At 36.0% G+C, this 24322-nt stretch overlaps 6 protein-coding genes across 8 annotated transcripts; 3 read left to right on the forward strand and 3 right to left on the reverse strand.

Annotated features, from left to right (window-relative positions):
• The first annotated feature begins 49 nt into the window (after positions 1 to 49).
• LOC117911870 (cysteine protease XCP1) lies at positions 50 to 1660 on the forward strand. The gene is made up of 4 exons (XM_034826295.1): positions 50 to 571; positions 674 to 909; positions 1013 to 1153; positions 1235 to 1660. The coding sequence occupies exons 1-4, from the start codon at positions 106 to 108 to the stop codon at positions 1448 to 1450; spliced, it is 1059 nt and encodes a 352-aa protein (XP_034682186.1). The 5' UTR covers positions 50 to 105; the 3' UTR covers positions 1451 to 1660.
• A 198-nt stretch (positions 1661 to 1858) lies between these two features.
• Positions 1859 to 7277, reverse strand: LOC117911869 (damage-control phosphatase At2g17340-like). The gene is made up of 12 exons (XM_034826294.1): positions 6870 to 7277; positions 5949 to 6014; positions 5582 to 5648; positions 5377 to 5445; positions 5034 to 5174; positions 4543 to 4671; positions 4317 to 4403; positions 2996 to 3070; positions 2836 to 2913; positions 2633 to 2710; positions 2234 to 2296; positions 1859 to 2125 (listed from the first exon to the last, which is right to left on the reverse strand). Exons 1-12 carry the CDS (start codon positions 7037 to 7039, stop codon positions 2045 to 2047), a joined length of 1104 nt encoding a protein of 367 aa, XP_034682185.1. The 5' UTR covers positions 7040 to 7277; the 3' UTR covers positions 1859 to 2044.
• A 145-nt stretch (positions 7278 to 7422) lies between these two features.
• On the reverse strand, positions 7423 to 10096 carry LOC117911868 (exopolygalacturonase-like). The gene is made up of 6 exons (XM_034826293.1): positions 9787 to 10096; positions 9202 to 9342; positions 8906 to 9082; positions 8285 to 8574; positions 7976 to 8204; positions 7423 to 7737 (listed from the first exon to the last, which is right to left on the reverse strand). The coding sequence occupies exons 1-6, from the start codon at positions 9994 to 9996 to the stop codon at positions 7510 to 7512; spliced, it is 1275 nt and encodes a 424-aa protein (XP_034682184.1). The 5' UTR covers positions 9997 to 10096; the 3' UTR covers positions 7423 to 7509.
• A 136-nt stretch (positions 10097 to 10232) lies between these two features.
• Positions 10233 to 12405, forward strand: LOC117911866 (pentatricopeptide repeat-containing protein At2g03880, mitochondrial). The gene has a single exon (XM_034826289.1). It carries the CDS (start codon positions 10428 to 10430, stop codon positions 12297 to 12299), a length of 1872 nt encoding a protein of 623 aa, XP_034682180.1. The 5' UTR covers positions 10233 to 10427; the 3' UTR covers positions 12300 to 12405.
• Positions 12406 to 12492: 87 nt separating this feature from the next.
• Positions 12493 to 17544, reverse strand: LOC117911867 (aminoacylase-1). Of its 2 annotated transcripts, none has more exons than XM_034826292.1 (5): positions 16878 to 17544; positions 16541 to 16803; positions 15980 to 16117; positions 13121 to 13360; positions 12493 to 12900 (listed from the first exon to the last, which is right to left on the reverse strand). In XM_034826292.1, the coding sequence occupies exons 1-5, from the start codon at positions 17512 to 17514 to the stop codon at positions 12787 to 12789; spliced, it is 1392 nt and encodes a 463-aa protein (XP_034682183.1). In that variant the 5' UTR covers positions 17515 to 17544; the 3' UTR covers positions 12493 to 12786. The 2 variants fall into 2 exon arrangements, with proteins under 2 accessions (XP_034682183.1, XP_034682181.1); XM_034826290.1 differs by having other exon boundaries at positions 13121 to 13369.
• A 3062-nt stretch (positions 17545 to 20606) lies between these two features.
• On the forward strand, positions 20607 to 23873 carry LOC117911228. 2 transcript variants are annotated; one of them, XM_034825504.1, is made up of 3 exons: positions 20607 to 20990; positions 22933 to 23110; positions 23792 to 23873. In XM_034825504.1, the coding sequence occupies exons 1-3, from the start codon at positions 20653 to 20655 to the stop codon at positions 23852 to 23854; spliced, it is 579 nt and encodes a 192-aa protein (XP_034681395.1). In that variant the 5' UTR covers positions 20607 to 20652; the 3' UTR covers positions 23855 to 23873. The 2 variants fall into 2 exon arrangements, with proteins under 2 accessions (XP_034681395.1, XP_034681394.1); XM_034825503.1 differs by lacking the exon at positions 23792 to 23873 and having other exon boundaries at positions 20608 to 20990; positions 22933 to 23390.
• Positions 23874 to 24322: the final 449 nt, after the last annotated feature.

Here is a 24322-nt window from a genome sequence, read left to right on the forward strand (position 1 = left end):
GACTTGGAAGCAACACTGAAACCATAACTATATATATATATATCTCAACACCCTCATCCTCCTCATTCACACATATACTTATCTTACCCTTCTTCCTCATCAGCAATGGCTCTTCTTTCCTCATTTTCTAAGGTCTCCATCCTTGCTTTGTCTCTGTCCCTCCTTGCTTTTTCTTCTCTGGCTCGTGATTTTTCCATTGTGGGTTACTCGCCGGAGGACTTGACCTGCATAGATAAGCTCATTGCTCGCTTTGAATCATGGGTGTCGAAACATGGCAAAGTTTATAAGAGCATGGAAGAGAAGCTGCATAGGTTTGAGGTGTTCAGAGAAAACTTGAAACACATTGATGAGAGGAACAAGGAGGTGAGTAGCTACTGGCTTGGGCTGAATGAGTTTGCGGACTTGAGCCATGAAGAGTTTAAGAGCAAGTACTTGGGATTGAGAGCTGAGTTCCCCAGAAGTAGGGATTATTCTGGGGAATTCAGGTATAGAGATGTTGCTGATTTGCCGGAGTCTGTGGACTGGAGGAAGAAAGGAGCTGTTACCCATGTCAAGAACCAAGGTGCATGTGGTAAGATCTCTCTCTCTCTCTCTCTCTCTCTCTCTCAATCTATGTGTTTCTTGTGTGTTGTTATGTGATGTTGATTAAGAAGCTTTCATGGTGAATGTGCAGGTAGTTGTTGGGCATTTTCAACAGTTGCTGCTGTTGAGGGCATCAACCAGATTGTGACAGGAAATCTAACGACACTGTCAGAGCAAGAGTTGATTGACTGTGACACAACCTTCAACAGTGGCTGCAATGGAGGCTTGATGGATTATGCATTTGCCTTCATAGCTTCCAATGGTGGCCTACACAAGGAGGATGATTACCCATATCTAATGGAGGAAGGCACTTGTGAGGAACAGAAGGTAAACATACAGACTGACTTCTAGTCTCAAGTTTATAGCGACATAGCAGAAACCAATCCAAAAGGTAGTTTTTGACCTGTGTTACATTTATTGTTATCTGCAGGAAGATGTGGATATTGTGACAATTAGTGGTTATGAAGACGTGCCAGAGAAGGATGAAGAGAGTCTCTTGAAGGCACTCGCTCACCAGCCACTCAGTGTCGCTATTGAGGCTTCAGGCAGAGATTTCCAGTTTTACAGCGGGGTAAGCAGTTTACTTCTTTTTGGCTCATCTTCTTCTCAATGCATCCTGAAATACGACTACAACACTAATTTGGTTCTGCAGGGAGTATTCAATGGGCCTTGTGGAACTGAACTGGATCATGGAGTGGCTGCTGTGGGATATGGCTCATCAAAGGGGTTGGATTACATCATTGTGAAGAACTCATGGGGACCAAAATGGGGTGAGAAAGGGTACATAAGGATGAAGAGAAATACAGGAAAAACTGAAGGGCTCTGTGGTATCAACAAAATGGCTTCTTACCCTACCAAAGATAACTGATCAATCGTTCTGGGCTTCCCTGCTAAACATAAATGTCATCATTCATTTTACCTATGTTAACCCTTTATATTTCTCCTGCTGTTTTTTCTTTTTCCTTTTTGTTTTTCATTGGATTGGTGAAGCTTAATTGTGTAAGCTACTGATGTTCATCAATCAAATTATGGAATTTCCAGACAAAGTACCTAAAACAATCAAAAGAATTGCAGCAAAGTTCATCCTTTCTAATAAACACAAGAGAAGTGTGTGTGTACATGTGTGAGAGAGAGAGAGAGAGAGACCTAAAAAAACCCAAACAATTGCAATGAAGTTCATGCAATTTCCAAAGCATAAAAGAAACCAAAAACAATGGTACAAGAGAGAGAGAACAGAGCAAAGTTCATGCAATTTCTAATAAATACAAGAGAAGCCTAAAAACAATCAGATGGAGCAGCTCTTCTTATGTATGTAAGGAGTTTTTCAGCATTTTCTTTAATTTATTGATACTAAAACTTCAGCATAAGACATAAGTTCCACAAGGATAAAATACCTTGTGCTACATGGGTTGAAGGCTCCGATATAAATCAATTCGATAAAAAATAGTAGTAAGAATTGACATTAACTCAAAACTTCATTGTATTTGAAGACACAGTCATAAAGCCGCCCTCCAAGGAACTGGGCAACCTCTTGATGCTTCACCTATAAAGAGACAAGGAGAAAAGGTAAACAGAGACCGTCAGAAAATTAATGAATCTCAGTTAACTGAGTTTCTCAAAACAACAAGAACAATACGAGTAAAATCATTACCATTCCAATTTTGAGTGAATCACACTTAAATTGAGCATAAAGGTTTGTCTCTATTCCACGACCCTGCCAAAGGTAACGGAAGGTCAAATATACATAAGTTGGGAGTTTGAGCCTATTCAGCAATTAGCAATTAGCCATAATTTAATCAATCCAAGACGTAGACGATATAAACAGAAAGGCTATCAATATCTTTAGATTACAGTTTTTTCTGCTACTAGAGTCTAAATTATCCACTAACTCATCCTCTGAAGACTCAAAACATAGTGTGATCTAAAAAACTTTCCCTGCACAAAATTTTGTAGATACTAGTTATGCCTTGCCAATGCCAACCTCTTATTTGAGAAGTCATTTAAAGTGGGGAAATAAGGAAAATGTTTTATGAATCTACTGGCTGCTTACCATTCCTTCCAATATGACAAGGTCAGCATCACTAGCCAGGTAGGCAAGCTCTTGCGATATTCTTGTAAGATCAATAACCTGTAATGAGGGATAAGGAGAATGAGGTTATTATCATACAACTACGACGTCCAACAAGTTTCGGACATCAGAGAGAAAATCTCCACTTGTGACATAAATAAAGGGCAGCAGTTTGAGTTTCTTACCGGTAAATCATTACCAGAATTGGCAATCAAAAGATTAGAAGTATCAACACCCACCAGCTGCCCATTTTCATCCTTCAACTGGTAAATCACAATACTAAATTTCAGACTAAGCAAAGAAATGTTCATAATCATGGATGTGTAAGAAAGTACTCTTCATCACCTTTGCTATTATCTCAATTAGTTCAGGGTAAGTTACATCATTGATTGAAGGTAAATCGTTAGCTGCCAAGACAACCTGCATTAAGTCAACATGGAAACCATAAAAATAGTGAATAGTAATCTGGATAATTGATGCCAAAGAAACTCTGGAAATGAAGGTGGTGATTTAGTACTTGGAGACCAAAAATGAAAAACATTACCATGTGTGATTTGAGATAGTGTCACCAAAGATGGATTACAAATTTGCTTGAGTATTTTATTCATTTATTTTTATGATAGGCCCTTTTTCTTTAGTTCAAATTTTTCCCTCCTGAGCATTGAACTTGGAACCTCCTTCAACTCCACCAAACCCTTTGCCACTTGAGATAGGCCTTAGGGGTCAAATTTGCTTAGAATTGAATGACTTATTCAACCCAAATCTCCCCCCAAGCACAAGGAAAACAAAATTAAGTTTGAGTCAAATAAATTTCTTCTCTCTCATTATTAATCCCTCCACACAAAGAGAAGTTGTAAATGTGTGAAATTTTTATATAATTTTCATTAAATTTTTTTTTTTTAACTTCATGGTTTTCCATCATAATCAAAAAAGAAATTCCTATTCAATAAAAATTAAAAAAAAAAATCCTTTCTTTTGCAATTTCCAAGATCCAAATGGAGCACAAGTTTGATAACTAAAAACCACTAAAAACATGAGAAAGACATGAGAGATGCCACCAATTAAGAGCAAGAGGAGGAAAGTCATCTAAGATGGTTCCACCATTGTGGGTAACAAGACAAGAATGCAGCAATATAGTACAGAGGAGTGATTTAATTCAGGTTAGGGATTCATGTAGTCAATCTTGAGTGGTTGAGATTTATGCTTTTTTAGTTGAGTTGAGCTAGTAAAATAAGAGTGTTAATGTATATTAGACAAGTAACCTGATGTCCATGTTTGATAAATCAATTTTGAGAAGTCGGGTAAACAATAAACACATTTTTCTTTCACTCTTTGGAGTTTATTGATTGCTTGGGGTGGGGGGCGCCGGGGGAGGCCTCCATTTTGGGTACAGAGTTTTTTTTTTTCCGTTTGCCAATTGGTGCTCTCTTATACTTTCTGAATACCAGGGATATGACCCCTTTGTTGTTGGGCACCTTTTAATATATCACTTATTCACCTAACAAAAAAACCAATGAAAACTTTTTCTGGTTTGACACAAAGTGAACAATTAAAAGTTCAGTCATTCACTTATGTTGAACTCATGTTTTCCAGAAGGAAAAACTTTCCCACTTGCAATATTAGGAAGAGCTAGATATCATAAAGGCAACAGGTTATGAATGCAAACCTGTGACCCACATCGGAGTAACTCTCTTGCAAACGGCAAAATACCCAAAATGATGTCCGCACCAGAATTATCAACAAAAATTATTACCTGTCATGAGAGATGAATGAGCTGATTGGTGCAGGTAAAGAAGAAACAGATTAATGACTTCTTTACTAACATGGATAAATTGAAAACTTAATTAGAAGTAAGATGCCATTGAATAAAATAAATTACATATGGAACTTACCTTTTTCCAAGATTTTCTAGTCCATTTCAGTTTAAAAGAGTCCAAATCATCAATAACCCAAGGTCGAGGGACAAGGTTCTGACAACTAGCCAGAAAGGACATCCCATCCTTTGAGAAAACCTCTGCAAGCTTCAAGAAGCAGAAAAAGGAGTGATATAACAATGTAAGTGCTACTGAAATTGTTTGAATGTTTAAACCTATTTCTATACTATTAGAAAAGATTGATTGTACAAAACCCAAGAACCAAATGATATAAATTCATCACTACCTAAATATTACAGTGTTATAAAAAAATAAAAAAATAAAAAGAAAAGAAAAGAGATCTATTTCACAATAAGTTGAAAATTACAAAGTAAGATTAATAATGAAGTCTTCCAGTTATGATGGGTTTAATACATTGTGAGGCACTCAAGAATAAACCTCTAAAAAAAAAAAGAAAAAGGAAAAAAAGAAATATAGCGCATAACATTCCAGCTGAAAGCTAAAGTTACCTGAGCAGAACCAAGATCAAATATGTTCCCCGCAAAAATCCCTCTAACCAGATTCTCCAAACGCTTGCTTTCATCTTCAATGGCATCATTAAGATGAACAACATTCTCAAATAGGGATATAGCCTTAGCGTTCTCTTCATCCTAGTTTAATCACAAAAGAAGCACTTATTTGAGTAGAAATGGAGATACGCAAGACTATTTCCAAGCTTTATGAAACCTAACACAAACCAACCAACCAACAATGTTTGTCCTTAATTCAGGACATCCAAAAAAGAAACCCAAGAGTACTCTCCAAGATTTAACATCCTCGGGTTGGACATCCAAATAACATATCAACAGTTACCTTAACTTTCTTGAATATATCTCTGAATCCCAATTCTCTAAGAACTTGTTCGCGAAGCCTGCAGAGAAGCTAACCCCCTCAAAAAAAAGTATAGAAATTCAGCCTTTTCACAGTAAAATGGTATCATCCACCAAATCTGACTGTATATTATTTGGTAATGTAGTTTGGAAAATTAAAAATAGTTGTGATTTCATATTTAGCTTACAACGCAATCAGGTGGCCCACCATGACTTTCAGGGTCCTTCTTAAGGTCCTCTAGTATTTCGGAGTACCTTCCACAAATTCAACACAAACCACAAACCAATCAGGCACATACCATAAACCAATCAGAAGATCTGACATTAACTATGATCATGCAATTTTATATCAAGGAAGATGTATCACTCCTACTGAAGAGCAGGCGATCACATTCCATGTTCTTGGTGACTATGGTTATTTATCTAGAATGCTATTATGGAGCCCTTGTCATTTAAATGGTATCATTTTGAATTTATGATATGAAATCATATTAAGAAGAGAGGTTTTCTCTTCATGAAACAAAAACCACACATTATAGAAGTAAAGGAAAACACCTTTGAGCAAATTTTTCAGCTTTAACATTAGCATCAGCAACAGTTCCATCACTCTCTGCTCGTTTCCTGTACCAAACCAAAACAAAACTATTGAATATGATGTTTTCCATCACATTCTAACTCTAGAAGGCAAGAATGCATGATCTAATAACAGCACCAGCATAAACAACACGGATTATGAAATTCCCACATGCAACTTGTACAAAATCAAAAGCTCCCATTCGATTAAGTTGCAGGAGGATGACAAAGGATTTTCAGTAACCAACCATAAGCAGGTTCGGAAGGAATCAATCATAGCTGATTAGTAAGCCATGGACTCAAACAAGATTTGATAATGGCTGGGTTCATGTACTTGTACTGTAAGAAATTAAGTTCTAGAAATAATCTAAAGTGAAGTTGCCATGGTTGTGGTAATGGTAAGATGCTTCTAGATGCAGGCGGAAACAGCAACTACCCGAAATCCAGACATGAGGGCGCTGCTACATAGGTGTGTTTTGTGAAATTATTGTCATATAATACACACAAATTACAGGCTTGAGTTTGTTTAACAGAAAGGCACCAGGCACTTGTTCTTCTTTCCATTTGAGAGAAAATGGAGGGACTTTTGGAATCATCCTACATATCAAGATGACAAATCCATGCCTCATCAAGAATAAATTGCAGTTAGGGTAGTTAAAGTTGCTGTTCTTTGGGCACCAAAAATGGGAAGAACGGCATCAAGTATCAAATGGGCCAGAAAGAGTAACGTATTCTGGAAAAGGGTATACCACCCAACCCATCAAGCAAATAAAAAGGCAAAAATTATCATTTTTCCTGAAAAGGGTTTGTTAGAGACGATGACATTGATGCCAAACACCCAACAGCCTAAAAAATTCACAGAAAAAAAAATGGAAAAAGAAAATGAGGATTAAAATGAGAAACCTGAAAGAGGGGATGGAATTGAGGAAAAGATCAATCCAGGAAAGCTCAGTAGGGGTTGCCTTCCGGGGATTATCAGAGGGGAATCTATAGGGAATAGTGCATGCCCTGTAGTTGGATTCGATCGGAGTCAATAGCAAAGGGAAGGCCACCAATTCCGATGAGCTCTCCATTGTTCTCCTTCTTCCCCTTTCCCAAATGACCCAAAAAACTTAATCCAGTAATGGGGATCAAACCCAGAAACCTCCCAATTGAATGGAGGGTGTTAGAGTAAGGCAAGGCAGTGACGCCTCCCAAACGGGTTATTGATTACCACACCCCACAAGGGCCACAACCTAACAACCCCTTCAAGGGAATCGAGAAGAAAATACTATTGCCTTTGTCCTTCTGTTTCTGATTTTTATTGCCCCGTTTTAACGCTGTCGAGTACCATCACAATGTGAAACAACCCTTTTTATACTTTCCAAAGATTTTAACATTTCTTTTTCCTTCTTATTTTGACTCGTTCAATTTATTTCTTTGCATTTTTTCTTTTTGGGTTTACCTAAATGCAAAATGACAGAAAATTCCATTGTGAATATTGAGTACGTATCTGCTAGCTAATACACTCAAATCCTTGAACCAAATTCTACTGTCAAATCCATTAAGCACAAGGGGGAGGAATTTGGGTGCCACTGTATTTGACTCTAACGTTTCTACAAGAGGAAGTGGCACGCTTCTCCCCTGATGAGAGGTCTAGGTGAACATCTTGGAGGTAAATGTTCTGGCATGGGGTCCCTCTGCTACACTTCAATGTCACCGCCACTGCAGATAATGAGGTCCCTCTTATGTTCTTGAAGTATATGTCACTCAGCTTCACTCTAGATGGTGCCTGCACTTGAATATATATACATGTATAAAGCATTTGTATCAGTGACTCTTGGCAATTTATTTCCACCTTGAAATGATAAAACACTGTTAGGGGGATCCATATATTTATTTCTTGGGCACAGGGCAATATTGTTGAAAGAGAACATTGTGGAAAGCTTTGTTTCTTGGTCTCTGTGAATCAATATTTCCATGGCATTCTGGAAAGGGTTGCAAAGTTGCAGGGAAGGAGAGGATCTCACCTTGGAAGCACAAGACATGAATGGGCAATATGCTTGATCAATTATAATGGGGTTGGTCACATTGTTCATGACGATGTTCTCGAATGTCATGTTGGTTGCTTCACTGCTATCTGGAGAGTTAGCCCATGTCTTGATCCTGATGCCGTTTGTAGTCCCTGTCATGGTGCAATCTTTAACCACAAGCCCACTTACATCTTCTTCATTAGGATATTTTCCCAAGCTTCCAACACTGAAATATGAAACCAAATGTCAAATATAACTGCTTAAAAAGGCATAAAATTATGATTAAGAAAATAGAAATAGCTGTGCCTGATGCCATGGCCAGGTCCACAAGTGATGCTTGTGATAGTGACTTGAGAATTTCCTTGTCCAACAGAGATGCAGTCGTCGCCAGTAGCAATAAGGGATCGAGAAAAATAAACGCCAGAGCTTCGCTCAATGTGGATGCCATCAGTGTTGGGACTGTTTTCTGGGGCAGAAATCTTGATTTGGCTACCTTTGAAATTATTGCATTCTACGAGAGCTATGTGAAAGAACTTGCTATTCACTGAAGTTATGCCTCGAACAACCGTCTTGTTCATTGCAATAAACTTCAAATTCTGAAAGAAGAAAATGTTAATCATTATTAACTTCTTGTCAAAAGTCGATTCTCAGACAATCAGAACCATTTGAGATCTCCCTATCCTCATTATGAACATTAGTGCAGCTTATTGAGCCTTCTTGCCTAATCCATTAGAATCATATGAACCCATAGGATCAATGTAATTTATTTTCATTTTTCAGGCTCCCCTATCTTGTCTAGTTCATGGGCTGCCATCCCAAGTCCCTAACCCATCCTATCCATTGGCAGCTGAACATGGGCTAGTGGAAGCACTTTGGTATGACTTTTTTCTACAGAAACATTAAGAAGGGATTGGTGATGAAACATACAGTGGGAAGAAGTTTGCAGTTGGCATTGATGGGGCACTTATTATATGGCCAGGCCTCAACACCTTGGCCATCAAAGGTCCCTCCACCGGTCAAGGTCAGACCCTTCATCCATCCAAATTCAATCCAACCCGCACTGAATCCATATTCAGCCAAGTCTGTTGTAGCCTTCAAATAACCCTGCAAGTTAATTTCTCAAATCTGGTTCTCAACAAAGATCATGATAGAAAAAGATGTGAAAATATATAGATGATTCAAAAAGAAGACAAGCTAGGAATGGATGAAGATCTGAGTCTTGCCTTCATCACAACAGTTAGAGATGATACGCTGTTGCAAGGACCTGCAAATGTAATGGGACCAATCATATAGGTCCCTTTCGGTATCAGAAGTTTTACTTTACCTGTTGAGGCGCAGGCCTCCTTCCATGCTGCTGTGAAGGCCTGGAATCACAAGAAATAGTTGTATGTTACCTTACTATCCTTAACATAAAAACCATATGATCTTGGAACCCTTCACTTAGATATTGAAATCTAAACTCAGTTCCAGTTAAGCCAAGGAAGAAGTTTTGCACCCAATGACCTATATTCAACCAAGATGGAGATAAAGAGATAAAAAAAACAAAAAAAAAAAACTAGAGACTCATGACTAAGAATGGAAACCCATTTAGGATTAATCTCTGCCTGAGCTGGCTGAATAATCAGCAATTCTAACCCACTAACCTGATTTCCCAGAGATTGTCAGCAGGGAAATTCTGAACTAAAAGGTGACCCAGTAGTCAAGCAAGACTCTTCTATCTTTCCAAACCCACCTCAAATTTTCTAAGTCATTTCAAATAATAATTGTAGTAAAACAAAACAACAAGAAGAAAAAGGACAAGAACATACTCTTCTATCATCAGTGTGACCATCTGCTTGAGCACCAAAGCTCCTGACATTAAACAGGTGAGTGTTGGCCCCCTTGAGTTCTGCAGGGCTTCTTTCTAGCATTTGAACACCATTTGCACCTGAACTTGCTAGTCCTAATCCTCTGCCATTAACGCAAAAGAAGAAGGAAAGCACATAGAGCAGTTTGATACCAATTATGTCAGTGCCCATCTTTCCTTACATATACATATGAAGTGTTATTTTTGTCTTCTGAGAGTTGGGTTTTCTTCTTCTCAAAAATTAATCCAGGGGTTTGTGTTGGTCTGCAAAAAGATTCAGTTAAGAGTAAAATAAAAAAAGGGCGCGCTTTTAGATTGTAACTCCCACCCCCACTTCCCCCACATGATATATTAAGTGGTTATGGTTTATCAACCGCTACATTCACATCTTCACCGCCTGTGACCCCATGTTATGAGAAAACCCCACCTCTGATTTTTGTTTCTTTTTCAAAATTTCATGGGTTTTCTTGATTCTTAAGTGGGTTATCTTGATTGGGCCTTCATGAGTACGCCCTAACAGGAATGTTATCCTACAGTCCTTGGCTTGGCAAAAACGCTGCGTTTTAGCCCCAGACGCAAGAGAATTTCAATCGTGGAGCCATCATGAAAGCCATTTCAAAGCTGAAAGGCATGAAACCGCCGTTGCGTTACGTGGCTGATCCATCCCCTCTGGTTAACGAGTTCGCCAACTTCTGCCATCAATGGGACCTTCACAGAGCAATGAGAGCCATGGATGCTATGGAAAGACATGGAGGATTTGCTGATGCTATCACGTATTCCGAGCTCATCAAGTGCTGCTCTGCTCGTGGCACTGTCCAAGAAGGAAAGCGAGTTCACGAGCACATTTTCTGTAAAGGGTATGAGCCCAAAATGTTTGTAGTCAATACCTTACTCAACATGTACGTGAAATTTAACCTCTTGGAAGAGGCCGAGGATCTGTTCGACGAAATGCCTGAAAGAAATGTTGTTTCTTGGACTACTATGATATCTGCCTACTCTAATAAACTCAATGACAAGGCCTTGAAGTGCTTGATTCTAATGTTTAGAGAAGGTGTGAGACCAAATATGTTTACTTACTCTTCAGTTTTGAGAGCATGTGATGGGCTGCCCAACCTTAGGCAGCTCCATTGTGGGATAATCAAGACTGGGTTGGAGTCTGATGTCTTTGTTCGGAGTGCTTTGATTGACGTTTACTCAAAATGGAGTGATTTGGATAATGCATTAGGTGTTTTTGATGAAATGCCCACTAGGGATTTGGTTGTTTGGAACTCAATCATTGGAGGGTTCGCTCAGAACAGTGATGGTAATGAGGCTTTGAATCTTTTCAAGAGGATGAAGAGAGCTGGTTTTCTAGCTGATCAAGCTACTTTGACGAGTGTTTTGAGGGCATGTACTGGTTTAGCTCTGTTAGAATTGGGGAGACAGGTCCATGTTCATGTACTCAAGTTTGATCAAGACCTAATACTCAACAATGCACTCATCGATATGTACTGCAAGTGTGGCAGCTTGGACGATGCAAACTCTGCGTTTTCTCGTATGGTCAAGAAAGATGTGATATCTTGGAGCACAATGGTTGCAGGTTTGGCCCAGAATGGTTACAGTCGACAGGCACTGGAGTTGTTTGAGTCGATGAAAGAGTCAGGGTCTAGACCGAATTATATCACAGTTCTTGGGGTTCTGTTTGCCTGCAGTCATGCTGGGCTGGTAGAGAAGGGATGGTACTATTTTCGATCAATGAAGAAGCTTTTCGGGGTGGATCCTGGAAGAGAACACTATGGTTGCCTGATTGATCTCCTTGGGAGAGCTGGGAGGCTTGATGAAGCAGTTAAGTTAATCCATGAAATGGAATGTGAACCAGATTCAGTAACATGGAGGACTTTGCTGGGTGCCTGCAGGGTTCATAGGAATGTGGATCTAGCTATCTATGCAGCCAAGAAGATCATAGAATTGGAGCCTGAAGATGCAGGAACCTACATACTGTTATCTAATATATACGCGAATACTCAGAGGTGGGAAGATGTGGCAGAAGTGAGGAAGACCATGACTAACAGAGGAATCAGGAAAACCCCAGGTTGTAGCTGGATTGAAGTGGATAAACAGATTCATGTGTTTATTTTAGGAGATACATCACACCCAAAAATAGAAGAGATTGTCTGGCGTTTGAATGATTTGATAGAGAGAGTAATGGGAGTAGGCTATGTTCCAGACACAAATTTTGTGTTGCAGGACCTTGAGGGGGAGCAGAAGGAAGATTCTCTGCGATACCATAGTGAGAAACTGGCAATCATGTTCGGTCTGATGAACTTGTCAAGGGAGAAAACAGTTAGAATCAGGAAAAATCTAAGGATTTGCGGAGACTGTCATGTGTTTGCAAAAGTGGTATCGAGGATGGAGCACCGGAGTATTGTGATTCGAGACCCCATCCGGTACCATCATTTTCAAGATGGAGTCTGCTCCTGTGGGGATTATTGGTAGCAGAAGATGCAGAGCATGAGCTTGCAAAAGGAAATTCTTTTGTTGATGGATATGACCATCCATTGACTGAACTGATTCTGGATTTGATTCTGGGGCACTAAAGATTTAGCTTATAATGTAATAAGGAACAATCAAATGTACCACAGAAATAATCAGATAGCCATCAATGAAAAAAAAACTGCATCACAGGGTATTCAAATGAAATTTTGATACCGATAGTTTGCATTGATGGTAATTTCAAGTCCCTCCACATTCTTCAAGTTGCCGATCAACATCCAGTTGTGAATTATGAGTTAAATACTTATTTGTTGGTACAATGTACAAACCACATGTGAGGATGATCATGTTTATTTTGCATCACATGTAAAATTCCAATACATCACTGAGAAAGATGTTATTTCTAATTCTGATCATCTCACAGCAAGGTGGAAACTGGGAAGTGAGGCTGAACATGTCTATTAAGAGCTGAACAGGCGTCTCTGATTCCTCACAATTCTTCTTTGCGGTCTTCATCTCTTGTATGTTCGTTGAAAGATGCATAAGCTTTGATTATCGACTCATAGATCTCAATTCCTCTCAGGTACTCAGCCTGGTTCAGAAACTGCAACAAAGTGGAACATAAGATGGTCAGCTCCTCAGGGTGAAAGAAAAACAATGATCTTCTACTCAGGCTAACCTAAAGTATAGTTGCAGTCATGCACTAAATTCAGATAATCATATAAATGCAAGATTCTATCTGTGCATTTTTTGTGCAAGTGTGCATATTGATATTGGAAGACTGATGCTACATGATATAAATGAAAATAAAATTATATGTTTACCTCATTATGGTCATGAAGTAGAATAGGTGTGTTTTTCATAGGGGAGAAGCCAATTGCTGGCAAGCCCAGTTGCCGGAAATAGCGAGCATCAGTTGAGGCAGGAAAGATCTCTGGCCTTCCAAGTTTTTCATTGACTTTCTTCACAGCTCCTTCTAATAAGGTCCACCATGGATTAGAACTGTCTGTAGCTGTGAGGACTGGCTTCCCAAACTTGTCATTCACTGAAACCTTTTGCTTAAACTGCCCAAGCTACAAATGTTGTTAGGGGTGATTGGCAATGGAAAAACCACCTCAAGTCCTGAAACCTAAAATTCTTAAACCAATGGTTTACATGTTTAAACGGATCTAGAATCATATTTTTAACAAAGACTGCAAACAGAATGTGCAATAGTCTGCAAATCTATACTCGGTACCAACATAACACACCCAGGCTGCCTTGCCACCATCAAAGGGTTATCATGGACCAACTTTAACTAGACCAAATAAATCATTCCATAAGCACCCTTTTTCCTATTGCACACATCAATACCAACAGCCAAACAAATGCAATAAAGAATCATCCAATTCCACATCACCCATAGGTACAAACCACCGGCAACTAGTTCTTGTGCCACATACAATTTGCAAATGGCAACAACAACAGGTTTGTTCCTTATTTTAAATGAAGTAAGCATGTGGCATGGTGTAAAACTCATCATCCTAAAGTTTATTCTTTATCAAGTTTTGTCCTTTCTCACATTTTACCAAATGACAATAACTGAAGCTGGTGTATGTAGATATACTGATCAAAAACCTAAATATCCTCTATCTATGTTTTCCAGTGTTTTAGTAGAAACGTTCAAAAATCTTTAATTAAAGAAACATATAGCAAAGGAGATTAGATAATTGACCGAAAATTCTCTATTGTACCAAAATACTTAGCCTTTTTACGTAGTAACTCTGGTCAAGAAAAGCTAGAGAAAGAGTCACTACGGCTTTTGTAGTATTCCGGGTATCGTTCTCAAGGACTGGCTTATGAAAATTGTCAATACTAGAATAAATGAATTGTTTTTGTTTAAATCCTTAAGTGAAAAAACAATATGTGAATAATGTGAAACTAAGTAAAAGAAATTGGATTAATAAGAAAAAATGAATATTGATTTTAAATTCAATTGATTCAAGTTTGGGGTTTTCCACAATCCAACCTAGGGTATAGAAATTAGAGAAAACAAGGGTATTTTAAGTGATATGATCTTAGGGTTTTAGGATCTTTGGCCGTTCGCGATCAAGTTGAGTACTATAACTCAAGATTGCATCCAAAACCTAATTTTTCCTTTTTAAAACAGATTCCTAAAACCATCAAACGAATGAGATTGATTATCAATTTAAGATTTGGCTTTTTAACCCTTCCTACTCCTTATAGCTTTGTTTAGGGGCAAATGACGGTAGGGAAGACGAGGATAACTAATGATCAAGAATTACCAAGAATCACTAGTATCAAGTAATAACCTACCGTATCATTCCATAAACGAACTCACAAGGATAGGATAAAAAAAATATGATAAATTGTCACCCAACCAATAATTAATCTCATTGTTATAGTAATTTACCCATTGTCCCTATAGGTTTCCTAACCCTTAGGTTTTCATGCTTCAAGCCCTAAGTTGGCTCTTAGCCTCTCATGGGGGTGATGTCACATTCACAATCCATAATAGGGTAAAAATCCATAATTTGAATCAAAAGAAACTAAAAACAATATATTCAATAAAGAAGAAAAAAAAAACAAACCAAAGTTCTCGTCTTCTTCCACCTTCAATGTCAAACTCTCTAGAAAAAATCCAAGATCCCTAAAACCTAGAATTGAGAGAGTTTATATAATATCCTCAATTCCTTAACATGTGGCACACTCTCATTAGCCACTTATTACAAAATAATTTCCTAAAAATGATTAAAAAATAATAAAATGGTGATTTCTAGTCGTGTGGGGTCCACCTAGAGCGGATGGAGTGCTTTAGATGCAATTCCCGAGGTAGAGGAGGCGGAACATCAAAGTGGCAGTGGGTGAATTCGAAATTGGTGTCATTTCGAAATGAATTTCGAATCCATAAGTTGAATTTCGAAATCATTTCGAAATGACCCTCCAGCTTGGTGCAGTTGTCTTCAAATGGCCATAACTTCTTCATTTCAGCTCCGATTTGCAAACCGTTTGAAGCGTTGGACTCCTGACTTCCCGAGCTTCGAAACGATATATAGTATGTATATAATGGACTCCAGAAAGTGCTCCAAATTTGTCCTCAAAGTCAGAGTATATAATGCCATCAGATTTTTGAGTTCTAAATTTCCATGCAGCTCAATCTTGCTTTATGCCTCATTTCCCATGCTTTCTTGCCTTCTTGCCTTCCTTCTTACTCCATAATGGTCATTTATCATCCTCTAACCTCATGATATCCTTGTTTTGCCTTTCCTTACATTCAATGAGTCTTGACTCACTTATTTCCTCATTTAGCCCTTTCTTGATCTTTCAAAATCTAAAGTCATTCAATTTGCACAATTTTCTTCCCTTGAACCTGAGATAAATCTCCAAAGTATAGATTAAACTCATGGCTAGGGCCTTAGCATTGATTTAGGTCAAGTTGGGTGATTTGAATGTCCTTTGGTGCAGAAATCATATCGAATATGTGCCATTAGAGCACATATTTTGGCTCCAATCAATAATCCTCAGCCATAGCCATATAATCATCAATAATCCATAGGCTCCCACATTAATTGCAAACATAGCTTTCCAGGAACGACAAGAAAACGGTTTCCTTCTCATGCTGCTAAATTTGTTACCAAAAAGGGAAAAAGAAAGGCATCCAGTGGGGTATATTAGTATATTACCTCAAATGTCATGTTCCGTGAAGCAGGTGCCCATTCCTCAGCAATCCGTTTCTCCAAGGATACTTGATCAGCAGTTGGTGGGATCCGGATGTCAAAACCAGCCTCTGCCTCAGAAGGCTGCAAGTTCATGACAAAGCCCTGATGGACAAGAAAGAAATAAACATGCCCTTAAGCGTGAGAAACATATCACCATTGAATGTCAGTAACATGGTTGAGGATTTCAACCAAATAACAAACTGTAATACAAAAAACAACTATCTAACCAGATGCAATTAAATTAACTTCTCTAATTTACAAGGAAATCAGAAGTTTGAGCAATGAGGCTTATGGTTAATACCTTGTGGTGTAAACAAGAGGTAGTGCCTGCCCTAAGAGTACTTCATTATAGGTCATACTTATCACCCCTTATGGTGTTCATGCAATACCTTAAATATGATACTTCCGAGTCACTGGGTTACTCCTTAACTGGTCTACAGTACATCCCAAGTCTGAATCATTTCATACAACTGATTGAACCAATATCAAAGCAACTTCATAGAAGCTTGGGATTGGAAAACTTACAGTTGGGGATGGTGTGCCAGCCTTTAGGAAAACCATATTGACCGAGATAACCTCGCCTTCACTCTTCAAACCCGACTTCACCAAATCAAACTGTGCTGCCCGAAACCTCCTCACACTCTCAATGCTCTTCAGAATGTTCTCCATGGCAGTGTTGTCATACAGCTTCGCCCCGTGTCCGGGAGCTCCAGTAGCCCTGATTACCAGCCACCACGGACTCCTCTCCGCATAAAACGCCCTGTAATTCTCTTTCGGAGAAGCCAAACCTGCTCACGCAGATTAAGAATTCATCGAGAAAACAAAGTTCTCAAGTCACAAAGCTTGCCAACATCCAATTTACCTTCATCAAGCACGATTCCAACATTCATCTTCTTGAACTCATCCGAATCAGCGAATTTCTCCGCGCCGTCGTGTCCGCCAATCTCCTCATCGGGAACAAACGACAAGTACACCGTCCGAAGCGGCTGAAATCCAGAACTCTTGAGCCGGCGAATGGCTTCCAGGTACTGCAGACCAACACACTTCATGTCCTGAGACCCCCTGGCGTAGATGTCGCCGTTGTCATCAACATGAGCATCGAACGGAGGGTGAGTCCATTTATGATGCTCAGCCGGAACAACGTCGGTGTGGGAGTTGAGGAGGATGGAGGGGAGATTCGGGTTAGAGCCGGGCCATTTGAGGAGAACAATAGGTTTCCCCTTGACGAACTCGAGGGTTTGGGAATGGAGAGAGATGGATTGAGCTTGAGAGACGATGAAATCGGCAGCTTCATAGTAGTTAGGGTTTGGTTGGGCAGTGTTGATCTGGAGGTAGCGTTGGAACCTGGAGACGATCGAAGAATCATCATCTGCTCCGAGTGTGGAGAAGAGTAGAGATAGAATAAAGAGAGCATAGAAGAAGGTGCCCATGGAATAGCGAGAGCTTCTGGCAGTCGGAGCCTCCGCCACTGCTGGATGGGCGTAGAGCTGAAGCTGCATCCTATCTGAATGAACGGTCGTGCCCTCAAACTCACGCTCGCTCATATCTGAAATTGCTGAGGTGGCAATTTGCAATTTAAAATAACCTTTTTCAAAATTTGCAAAAAAATATCCTTATTTTTGGTCAAAAGATAGGAGTATTCACGCTCACTCAAACTCACGACGTATTTTCATTGACTTCTAATATATCATAAATATTATTTTAAGATCAATAACAGTTTTTGGATTTATTAGGATAATTTTGTTCAAAAAGATTATGGGAATATACTTCTTCTAAGGAATTTATTTCTACTTATACAATAACTTATTTTATATTTAATAAAAAATTTGCACTAATTACTAAAAGAGAAAAATTTTTGTGCAAGCTTGATCAATTCTTGATCGGGAATGCCTAATCAATTCAAACGATTTAGGACACCTTTAATCAAATAGCAAAAAAGAAACAACTCAAAAAGCTTCTGATTTCGGTTTTAATTCTTGCAATAACTTGAGCACTTTATTTAAAAACTTTTATAAGACATTTTTGAAATAATTAAATGTAAGATTTTGAAATAAAATGCAAATTCATCAATTTCAAATATAAAAAGGTCATTTTTGAGCTTTAAAGGATGAATGAAAACCATTTGAAAATGCATGAAAATTATTTTATCCTAAGTGCACCCATAAAATTCATTTTACATAGATTCTAAGACATTGAATATTTAATGATTCGTTTATTCATGATAATTGAATCTTTGATGAACACACTTACTTAACCTAAAAAAGCATCACTTGATTTAAACATATTAGCATACTTAACTTTATTTTATTATTATTAAAGCATGCTTAAGAGAATCCTTGAACTAATAAATCTTTATTTAACCATAATGTCTCTTTTCTTATATTTCCTTATAAATGAATTGTTTTTTTTTCTCGCTTAAATGTGGCTCTATCATTCTTTCTGAATTCTAAGAACCTCGTTCTCCAATAATTGATGCATAGATTATGTGCTAGGACGAAACATAATTTAGTACTTATAGTTTAGCATCCATCAATTATATAAAATGCATGCTTATAAAACATACGGATTAAAAATGACAGGTAAATTATATGATCTAAATGATAAATCCATCCAATTTACCTTGAATAAGTGCTAACACTTTAGTTTGTGAATTAAGGTTTGTTTTGAGCTAAAATATAAGATCAAATAATATAAAGAATGCAAATGATTGAACAATCATCAATCAAGATAGAAAAAGATGATCAAACAAGTGTAAAATATAGACAGATAGAAAAAGATGATCAAACAAGTGTAAAATATAGACAAACACGAAAGATGAATAATGAAAGTTATAAAGAAAATTGAGAGAGTATGCAACTACGTTGGAGGGGTTTGGAGCTAAAACCAAGCCAAAAAAATGGAAGAAAATGACTATTAGGATTTATTTGGTAATTATTTTTTAAAATAATTATTAAGAACAGTTTTTGAAATTGTTCTGTAATTTTTATAGAAAAAATTTATTTGAAGACTTAAAACATTTTTAATCTATTTTTAATATTTTAAAAATAATTTTTATGTTTTATGTTTTATTTTTAATCATTATATATTTATATAATTATTTCTTAAAACAATCCTCAAAGTAAAAATAATAAAAAACAATTAAAATATATTAATGGAAAACACTTTATTTCATCTTTAAATAATTTTTTTTATTAAACATTTTTTTTCTGAAATCTGTTTTGAAAAAAACAATTCAGACTCTTATTCACTGGCAGATATCTTGTGTTTTTTTGTAATTATTTGAGATAATATTATTTATTTTTGGATAATAGGTGAAAGATCGAGGGAACTAGGTAAAAATGAGTAGAGGGAAATAGAAGAAGAGACACGTCAAATTATACCTTCCCCAAGTAGCCCATCATTTTTATTTTGTTTTTAATATGGGCCCTCGATTTCTGTCGAATTCGGCGATTTTATCTCAGATTTTTAGATTTATACTGTTTTTGATTGGATTTTGATTTTATCAGGTAGTTTCATGGCCGGCGGGGCGCCTTTCACGCATGGGCAGCTGGTCAAACGGGAGATTGTTAGAAAGGAAGAACGACGATGGGCCCTGGGTTTTGTCCCCTGGTTCCTCACGTGTGAAAAGGGTGGGCTTCACTTAGGTCCGTTTTGTCCTTGGAGGCCATATATATATATATATATATATATAAAATGAAAAAATAAAGATTATAGTAAATAAATTAATTTTAATTATTTTATTCTTAAATTTGAATAAATTACTTATTCAAAATAAAAAATTAATAATTTTTTAAAATCATATTATAATAAATAATTAATTAAATATAAACAAAACATAAACTTATAAATATTTTTAAATAAAAATAATTATTATTTTAATATTAAATATATTTTTAAATAGTGCATATTATCATTCTTATATGTTTTGAAACTTATTTTAAATTTTTTTTTTACAAACATGATTAAATAAACCTATATTTTTTTCTTATTTTAAAAAATCGGTGAAAATAATAATTATTAAAAAAAAAATTATTTTCTATTTCATTTTATTTTAAAAAATTATTTTTAAAAAACAACAACAAAATCATATTAAAAAATATTAAAGCAATTTTTTGTTTTTGAGAATAAAAACATGTACGAGGAACCAACATGTACGAGGTGGAAGAACTTAACACAACTATTCAGCATTTTCCTTAAATAAATTAATTTATTATTTTGTTGTTATATAAATATAAAAAAAATGAAAAAAAAAATATTAATTGAATGAGAGACCAGAATTTGAGTTTCCAGAAGGGGCATGACGTACCATGTCATCCAACGTTGGCATGCCTGTAAATTTGGTTATTTTGTTGTTATATATATAAAAAAAATGAAAAAATAATATTAATTGAATGAGAGTCGAATGGGCATTTACGAGTTTCCAGAAGGGGCATAACGTCCTATGTCATCCAACGTTGGCATACCTGTAAATTTGGAAAACTCCAGTGTCAATTCAAGAAACCAGGATCCACAGCGAATCCCGACTTTGAAGCTCCTCCCTGACCAGACCGCAAATGCAATCCCTTCTGTATATATATATTAAATTCATTTCCATCGGTCGTTCTTCCAAGAAACCAGAGGAAAAAGGAAGAGGCGAAATGGAAGAGTGTATGAGAGAATGTATGAGGAAGCTTGCGCTCTGGTTCACGAGAACCTTCAAGCCGATCATCACTCACGACGAGCTTGTTCCGATCATGGACACGCTCGGCTTCGTGGCGCTTCCTCACGCCGGCTCACCTGCTTGGAAGGAGTACGTGTACGTCGCCGGCGGATGCCGCTACCTTTTACCGGCGGAGACGCCGCTGCCGCTGCCGCCGCGGCCGAGGCTGCCGTACCCTAGGATCGACGGCCTCCACATCTGCACTTACCGCGCGTTCATCGATGCCGTTAACTTCTACCTCGAGATGAGCAACACTTCTGATCTCTTCCACATTCGGTACGCTCCTCTCTCTCTCTCTCTCTCTCTCTGTCTTCCTGATTTCATTTTCTATTGCTATTTTCCATTTTCTATGTTTCTGTATATACTCAGTTCGTTTTCCTTTCCGCGATTTGTTCTGTTTGTGTTCTTGGCGCTCAAAAGCATTTCCCTCTCTGTCTTTCCGTGTCAGTGATTCTCTGTGAACAGTTTCTGTACCGATGACTTTTTTTTTTCTTTTTTTTCTTTTTTAAATAAATTAATTTTTTATATAATAAATTGCAAAATACGAGTCAGAATTATTTAAATTTGCCACCTGCTCTTAATTGTTTATTTAATTTTATCTTTTTTTCTTATTAGAATTATAAATAGAAAAAAATGACAAGTCAATGTCACGGAAATAGGACCTGTTTGGCTCATTTTTCTTAGAAGTATAAGTTGACTTGTTGACCTTTTTTTTTCTTTCTGTATTTAGTTCTCTTACTGGTGTGAACTTATGCCATTACTATTTTTCTCATGCATAGTCAAGTTATTAAAGATACAATTACGAAATTTATGTCAATTAGGAGTATGTTTGTTCTTGAAAATTTTGAGGGAATTTGTCAGAAAATAAAATAGTGAAAAAAAAAGAAAAAAGAAAAAATAATTTAAAGTCATTAAATATTTTTTATATTATTTTATTTATTTATTTATAATTAAATAATTTAAAAATAGGTAAATTTGTAATTAATTTTAATTATATTTGATGATTTTTTTTTATAATAAAACCAAATATGAAAAAAAAAAAAATCATTTTGCTTGTTATTTCATAAAATCAAACATAATATTGAGAAAAATAGACAAGTATTAATATTAATTTATGATCATTTAGTGGTAGATGACAGAGAATGAGAGGAATAGATTAAATATAGCTTTAATGTAAATATTAGTTTTAATGAATTTATTTTAGACTGTTTGGTTCCTGTTTTCAATTCTTGAAAAACAAAAAACACAAAAAATTTGTTTGGGAACGGGTGTGTTTTTATTTTTTATGTTTTCTGTATTTTTAAAAATCATTTTTTTTATAATAATAAAAAGATGTTTTTATTATTTTTTCATTATTCAAATAATAGATTATTTTTCGTATTTTATTTATTTATTTTGTGTTTTTTTAGTTGCTTTTTATGTTTTCACAAAGGTAAGTTCCACGCAACCACCACACCTCCATCCGTAAACTCTTTCTTCTTCCTTATATTATTGAAATTAATATATTTACATATGGTTACAAAGTCATCATTTGTTTAAAAAAATTATAATTAGTGTAAAATTTTCAAAATGAATTTTTTTTAAAAAAAATTAAATGGATTATGCATATAAAAATTATTTATATATTTATAATATCAAATTAACGGAAGAATGTCTTTATTAATTAAAAAAATAACTTTCAAAAATATTTTTTGTTTTATTTATTTTAAAAAACTTTTTTATTAACTCAATCAAACATGTTTTTTTTTGTTCTTGAAAACAAAAACTGTTTTTCAGAATTCAGTTCCTAAACACAATTTTTTTTTTTCTTTTGAAATCACAAAAACTGTTTTTAAAAACTATTTTTCCAAAACATATTTCAAAAACATCAACCAACTCATAGTTTTTTCATTTTTGAATTCATTATAAAAGACACTAAAAAAAATCATATATAATTATAATTAATTAGAAATTCATATATTTTATCTTTAAATTGATGAAGGAAAATAAATGAAATGAGATAAAAAAAAATGTATAAAAATAATTTATTAATTTTGAATTTAACTTTTATTTTATTTTATTTTTTTTTTCTTAAACTTTTTTCTACTTCTTTCTTCCACATTTTTTCTCCAATTTTTTAAAAACCAAACATAACTTGAATGTGTTGATTTGTAAGAGAGAAAAATAATAATAATAGATTTACAAGTAGTTGATTATTATGGATTTGAATTATTGGCAGGGGGATGCCGCTCCATCGGATTTATGACAAAAATAAGAAGTGGAGAAGGATGGAGGAGGAGGACAGCGTATTTGTTTACAGAGACGGAACATTGGAACAAGGGACATACAATACGTATAATGTGAGCAAGAGCCCCAACAGCAGCAGCAGCGGCAACAGTCTCAAGCGCAAGTCAAAGGTGATCCGTAACGAGGGTGACAGCAATGTCTCCCTCACTGCCATTGTTCGATTAAATGACATCATTGTTTCATAGTGGTTTTATGGTTCACACCATAAACAGAAAAAAAGGAAAAAAAAAAAAAAAGAGATATAGACGTAAACCCCCCACCATACAAAAATATTCTGTTGGATTTCCATATCCATCATTTCCTTTCCCTTTTTTTTTTTTTTTTTTTGGGGGAATTCTCAAATTCTCTCTGTTTAACGTTTTATATTTCACCTGAATACATTGAAAAAAAGGAAAAGAAAAAAAAGAAGAAAAAACATAATTCCCTAAATTTACGTCTCATTCGTTGGGATTTATTTGCTTTTCTAAGCTTGCAGTATTATACACGGAAAAACAATCAAGCTGTTTCCTTTTCCATGGAGTTTTTGTATTAAGAAAATGATTTATTGAATATTTCTTTAGAAAGCATTATAAATTATTTTATTGTTAAGTGAATTTTTTAATATTTTTCAAAATTTTAAAAATATTTCTTAAATTTTTATTTTATTTTTTACAATTTTCATTTTGCTTTTCCAAATGAGAACTATAAAACCTTTTCCAAACCAAACAAAACCTTATTTTTCTTCAGAACACAGATATATTACATACAAATATTTTGGAAAATTATGCTTGACCTTCAAATGCTATTTTCAGCGTTCGACAAGGAGCATGGAGAGCCCAATCCCACCCCAATCCACCACAAGGATCATAAGCTGAGTTTGGTTGGGAGCTTGGGCTTCTTTTGGGCTGGGCCTGACGCCGGTCAACGACTTAGACGGGTTGAGCGGCCCGATTCACAGTCCTTCCATATTCAGCTTCCCTCCAAAGCATAAATTGCTTCACCATATAAAGAATGCCCTCATCAAATCTTACTTCAACAAGTGAAACCACTTGTAAACTAAAGATTAAAAAAAAGGGGGAGTAAGGTATGAACTCCATTCACAACTCAAATTTTTATATTAGGGTTAGAATGCAGCACTGAAAAGACACTTTTCGATATCATATGGAACAATGTTGGCCAGTCACGAAATGCCACGTATTTAAAAATAGATTCATTATTTTGTATCTCGTAAATAATCTTATAATTATTTAGGTCTCGTCCCTTTACATTTTGATCTTATTTCATTGATTCAAATTTTACCCCAATATGAGACCAAATCGATAGCCTAGCATTTTCCATGAGAA

The sequence above is a fragment of the Vitis riparia genome, chromosome 3 (assembly GCF_004353265.1).
Source record: "Vitis riparia cultivar Riparia Gloire de Montpellier isolate 1030 chromosome 3, EGFV_Vit.rip_1.0, whole genome shotgun sequence".
NCBI lineage: Eukaryota > Viridiplantae > Streptophyta > Magnoliopsida > Vitales > Vitaceae > Vitis > Vitis riparia.

Coding starts and splice junctions, on each gene's coding strand:
- LOC117911869 (XM_034826294.1), bottom strand. CDS start 7,039: ATGGAGAGCTCATCGGAATTGGTGGCCTTCCCTTTGCTATTGACTCCG. Junction 6,015..6,869: donor AATTCCATCCCCTCTTTCAG/GTTTCTCATTTT, acceptor GGTTTGGTACAG/GAAACGAGCAGAGAGTGATG. Junction 2,297..2,632: donor TTGTCATATTGGAAGGAATG/GTAAGCAGCCAG, acceptor TACCTTTGGCAG/GGTCGTGGAATAGAGACAAA.
- LOC117911867 (XM_034826290.1), bottom strand. CDS start 17,514: ATGCAGCTTCAGCTCTACGCCCATCCAGCAGTGGCGGAGGCTCCGACT. Junction 13,370..15,979: donor CACGGAACATGACATTTGAG/GTAATATACTAA, acceptor CAACATTTGTAG/CTTGGGCAGTTTAAGCAAAA. Junction 12,901..13,120: donor TACTTCATGACCATAATGAG/GTAAACATATAA, acceptor ACTTTGTTGCAG/TTTCTGAACCAGGCTGAGTA.
- LOC117911870 (XM_034826295.1), top strand. CDS start 106: ATGGCTCTTCTTTCCTCATTTTCTAAGGTCTCCATCCTTGCTTTGTCT. Junction 910..1,012: donor GCACTTGTGAGGAACAGAAG/GTAAACATACAG, acceptor TGTTATCTGCAG/GAAGATGTGGATATTGTGAC. Junction 1,154..1,234: donor ATTTCCAGTTTTACAGCGGG/GTAAGCAGTTTA, acceptor TTGGTTCTGCAG/GGAGTATTCAATGGGCCTTG.
- LOC117911866 (XM_034826289.1), top strand. CDS start 10,428: ATGAAAGCCATTTCAAAGCTGAAAGGCATGAAACCGCCGTTGCGTTAC.
- LOC117911228 (XM_034825503.1), top strand. CDS start 20,653: ATGGAAGAGTGTATGAGAGAATGTATGAGGAAGCTTGCGCTCTGGTTC. Junction 20,991..22,932: donor TCTGATCTCTTCCACATTCG/GTACGCTCCTCT, acceptor AATTATTGGCAG/GGGGATGCCGCTCCATCGGA.
- LOC117911868 (XM_034826293.1), bottom strand. CDS start 9,996: ATGGGCACTGACATAATTGGTATCAAACTGCTCTATGTGCTTTCCTTC. Junction 8,575..8,905: donor ACTGCAAACTTCTTCCCACT/GTATGTTTCATC, acceptor TTCTTCTTTCAG/AATTTGAAGTTTATTGCAAT. Junction 7,738..7,975: donor TCATGTCTTGTGCTTCCAAG/GTGAGATCCTCT, acceptor ATTCAAGTGCAG/GCACCATCTAGAGTGAAGCT.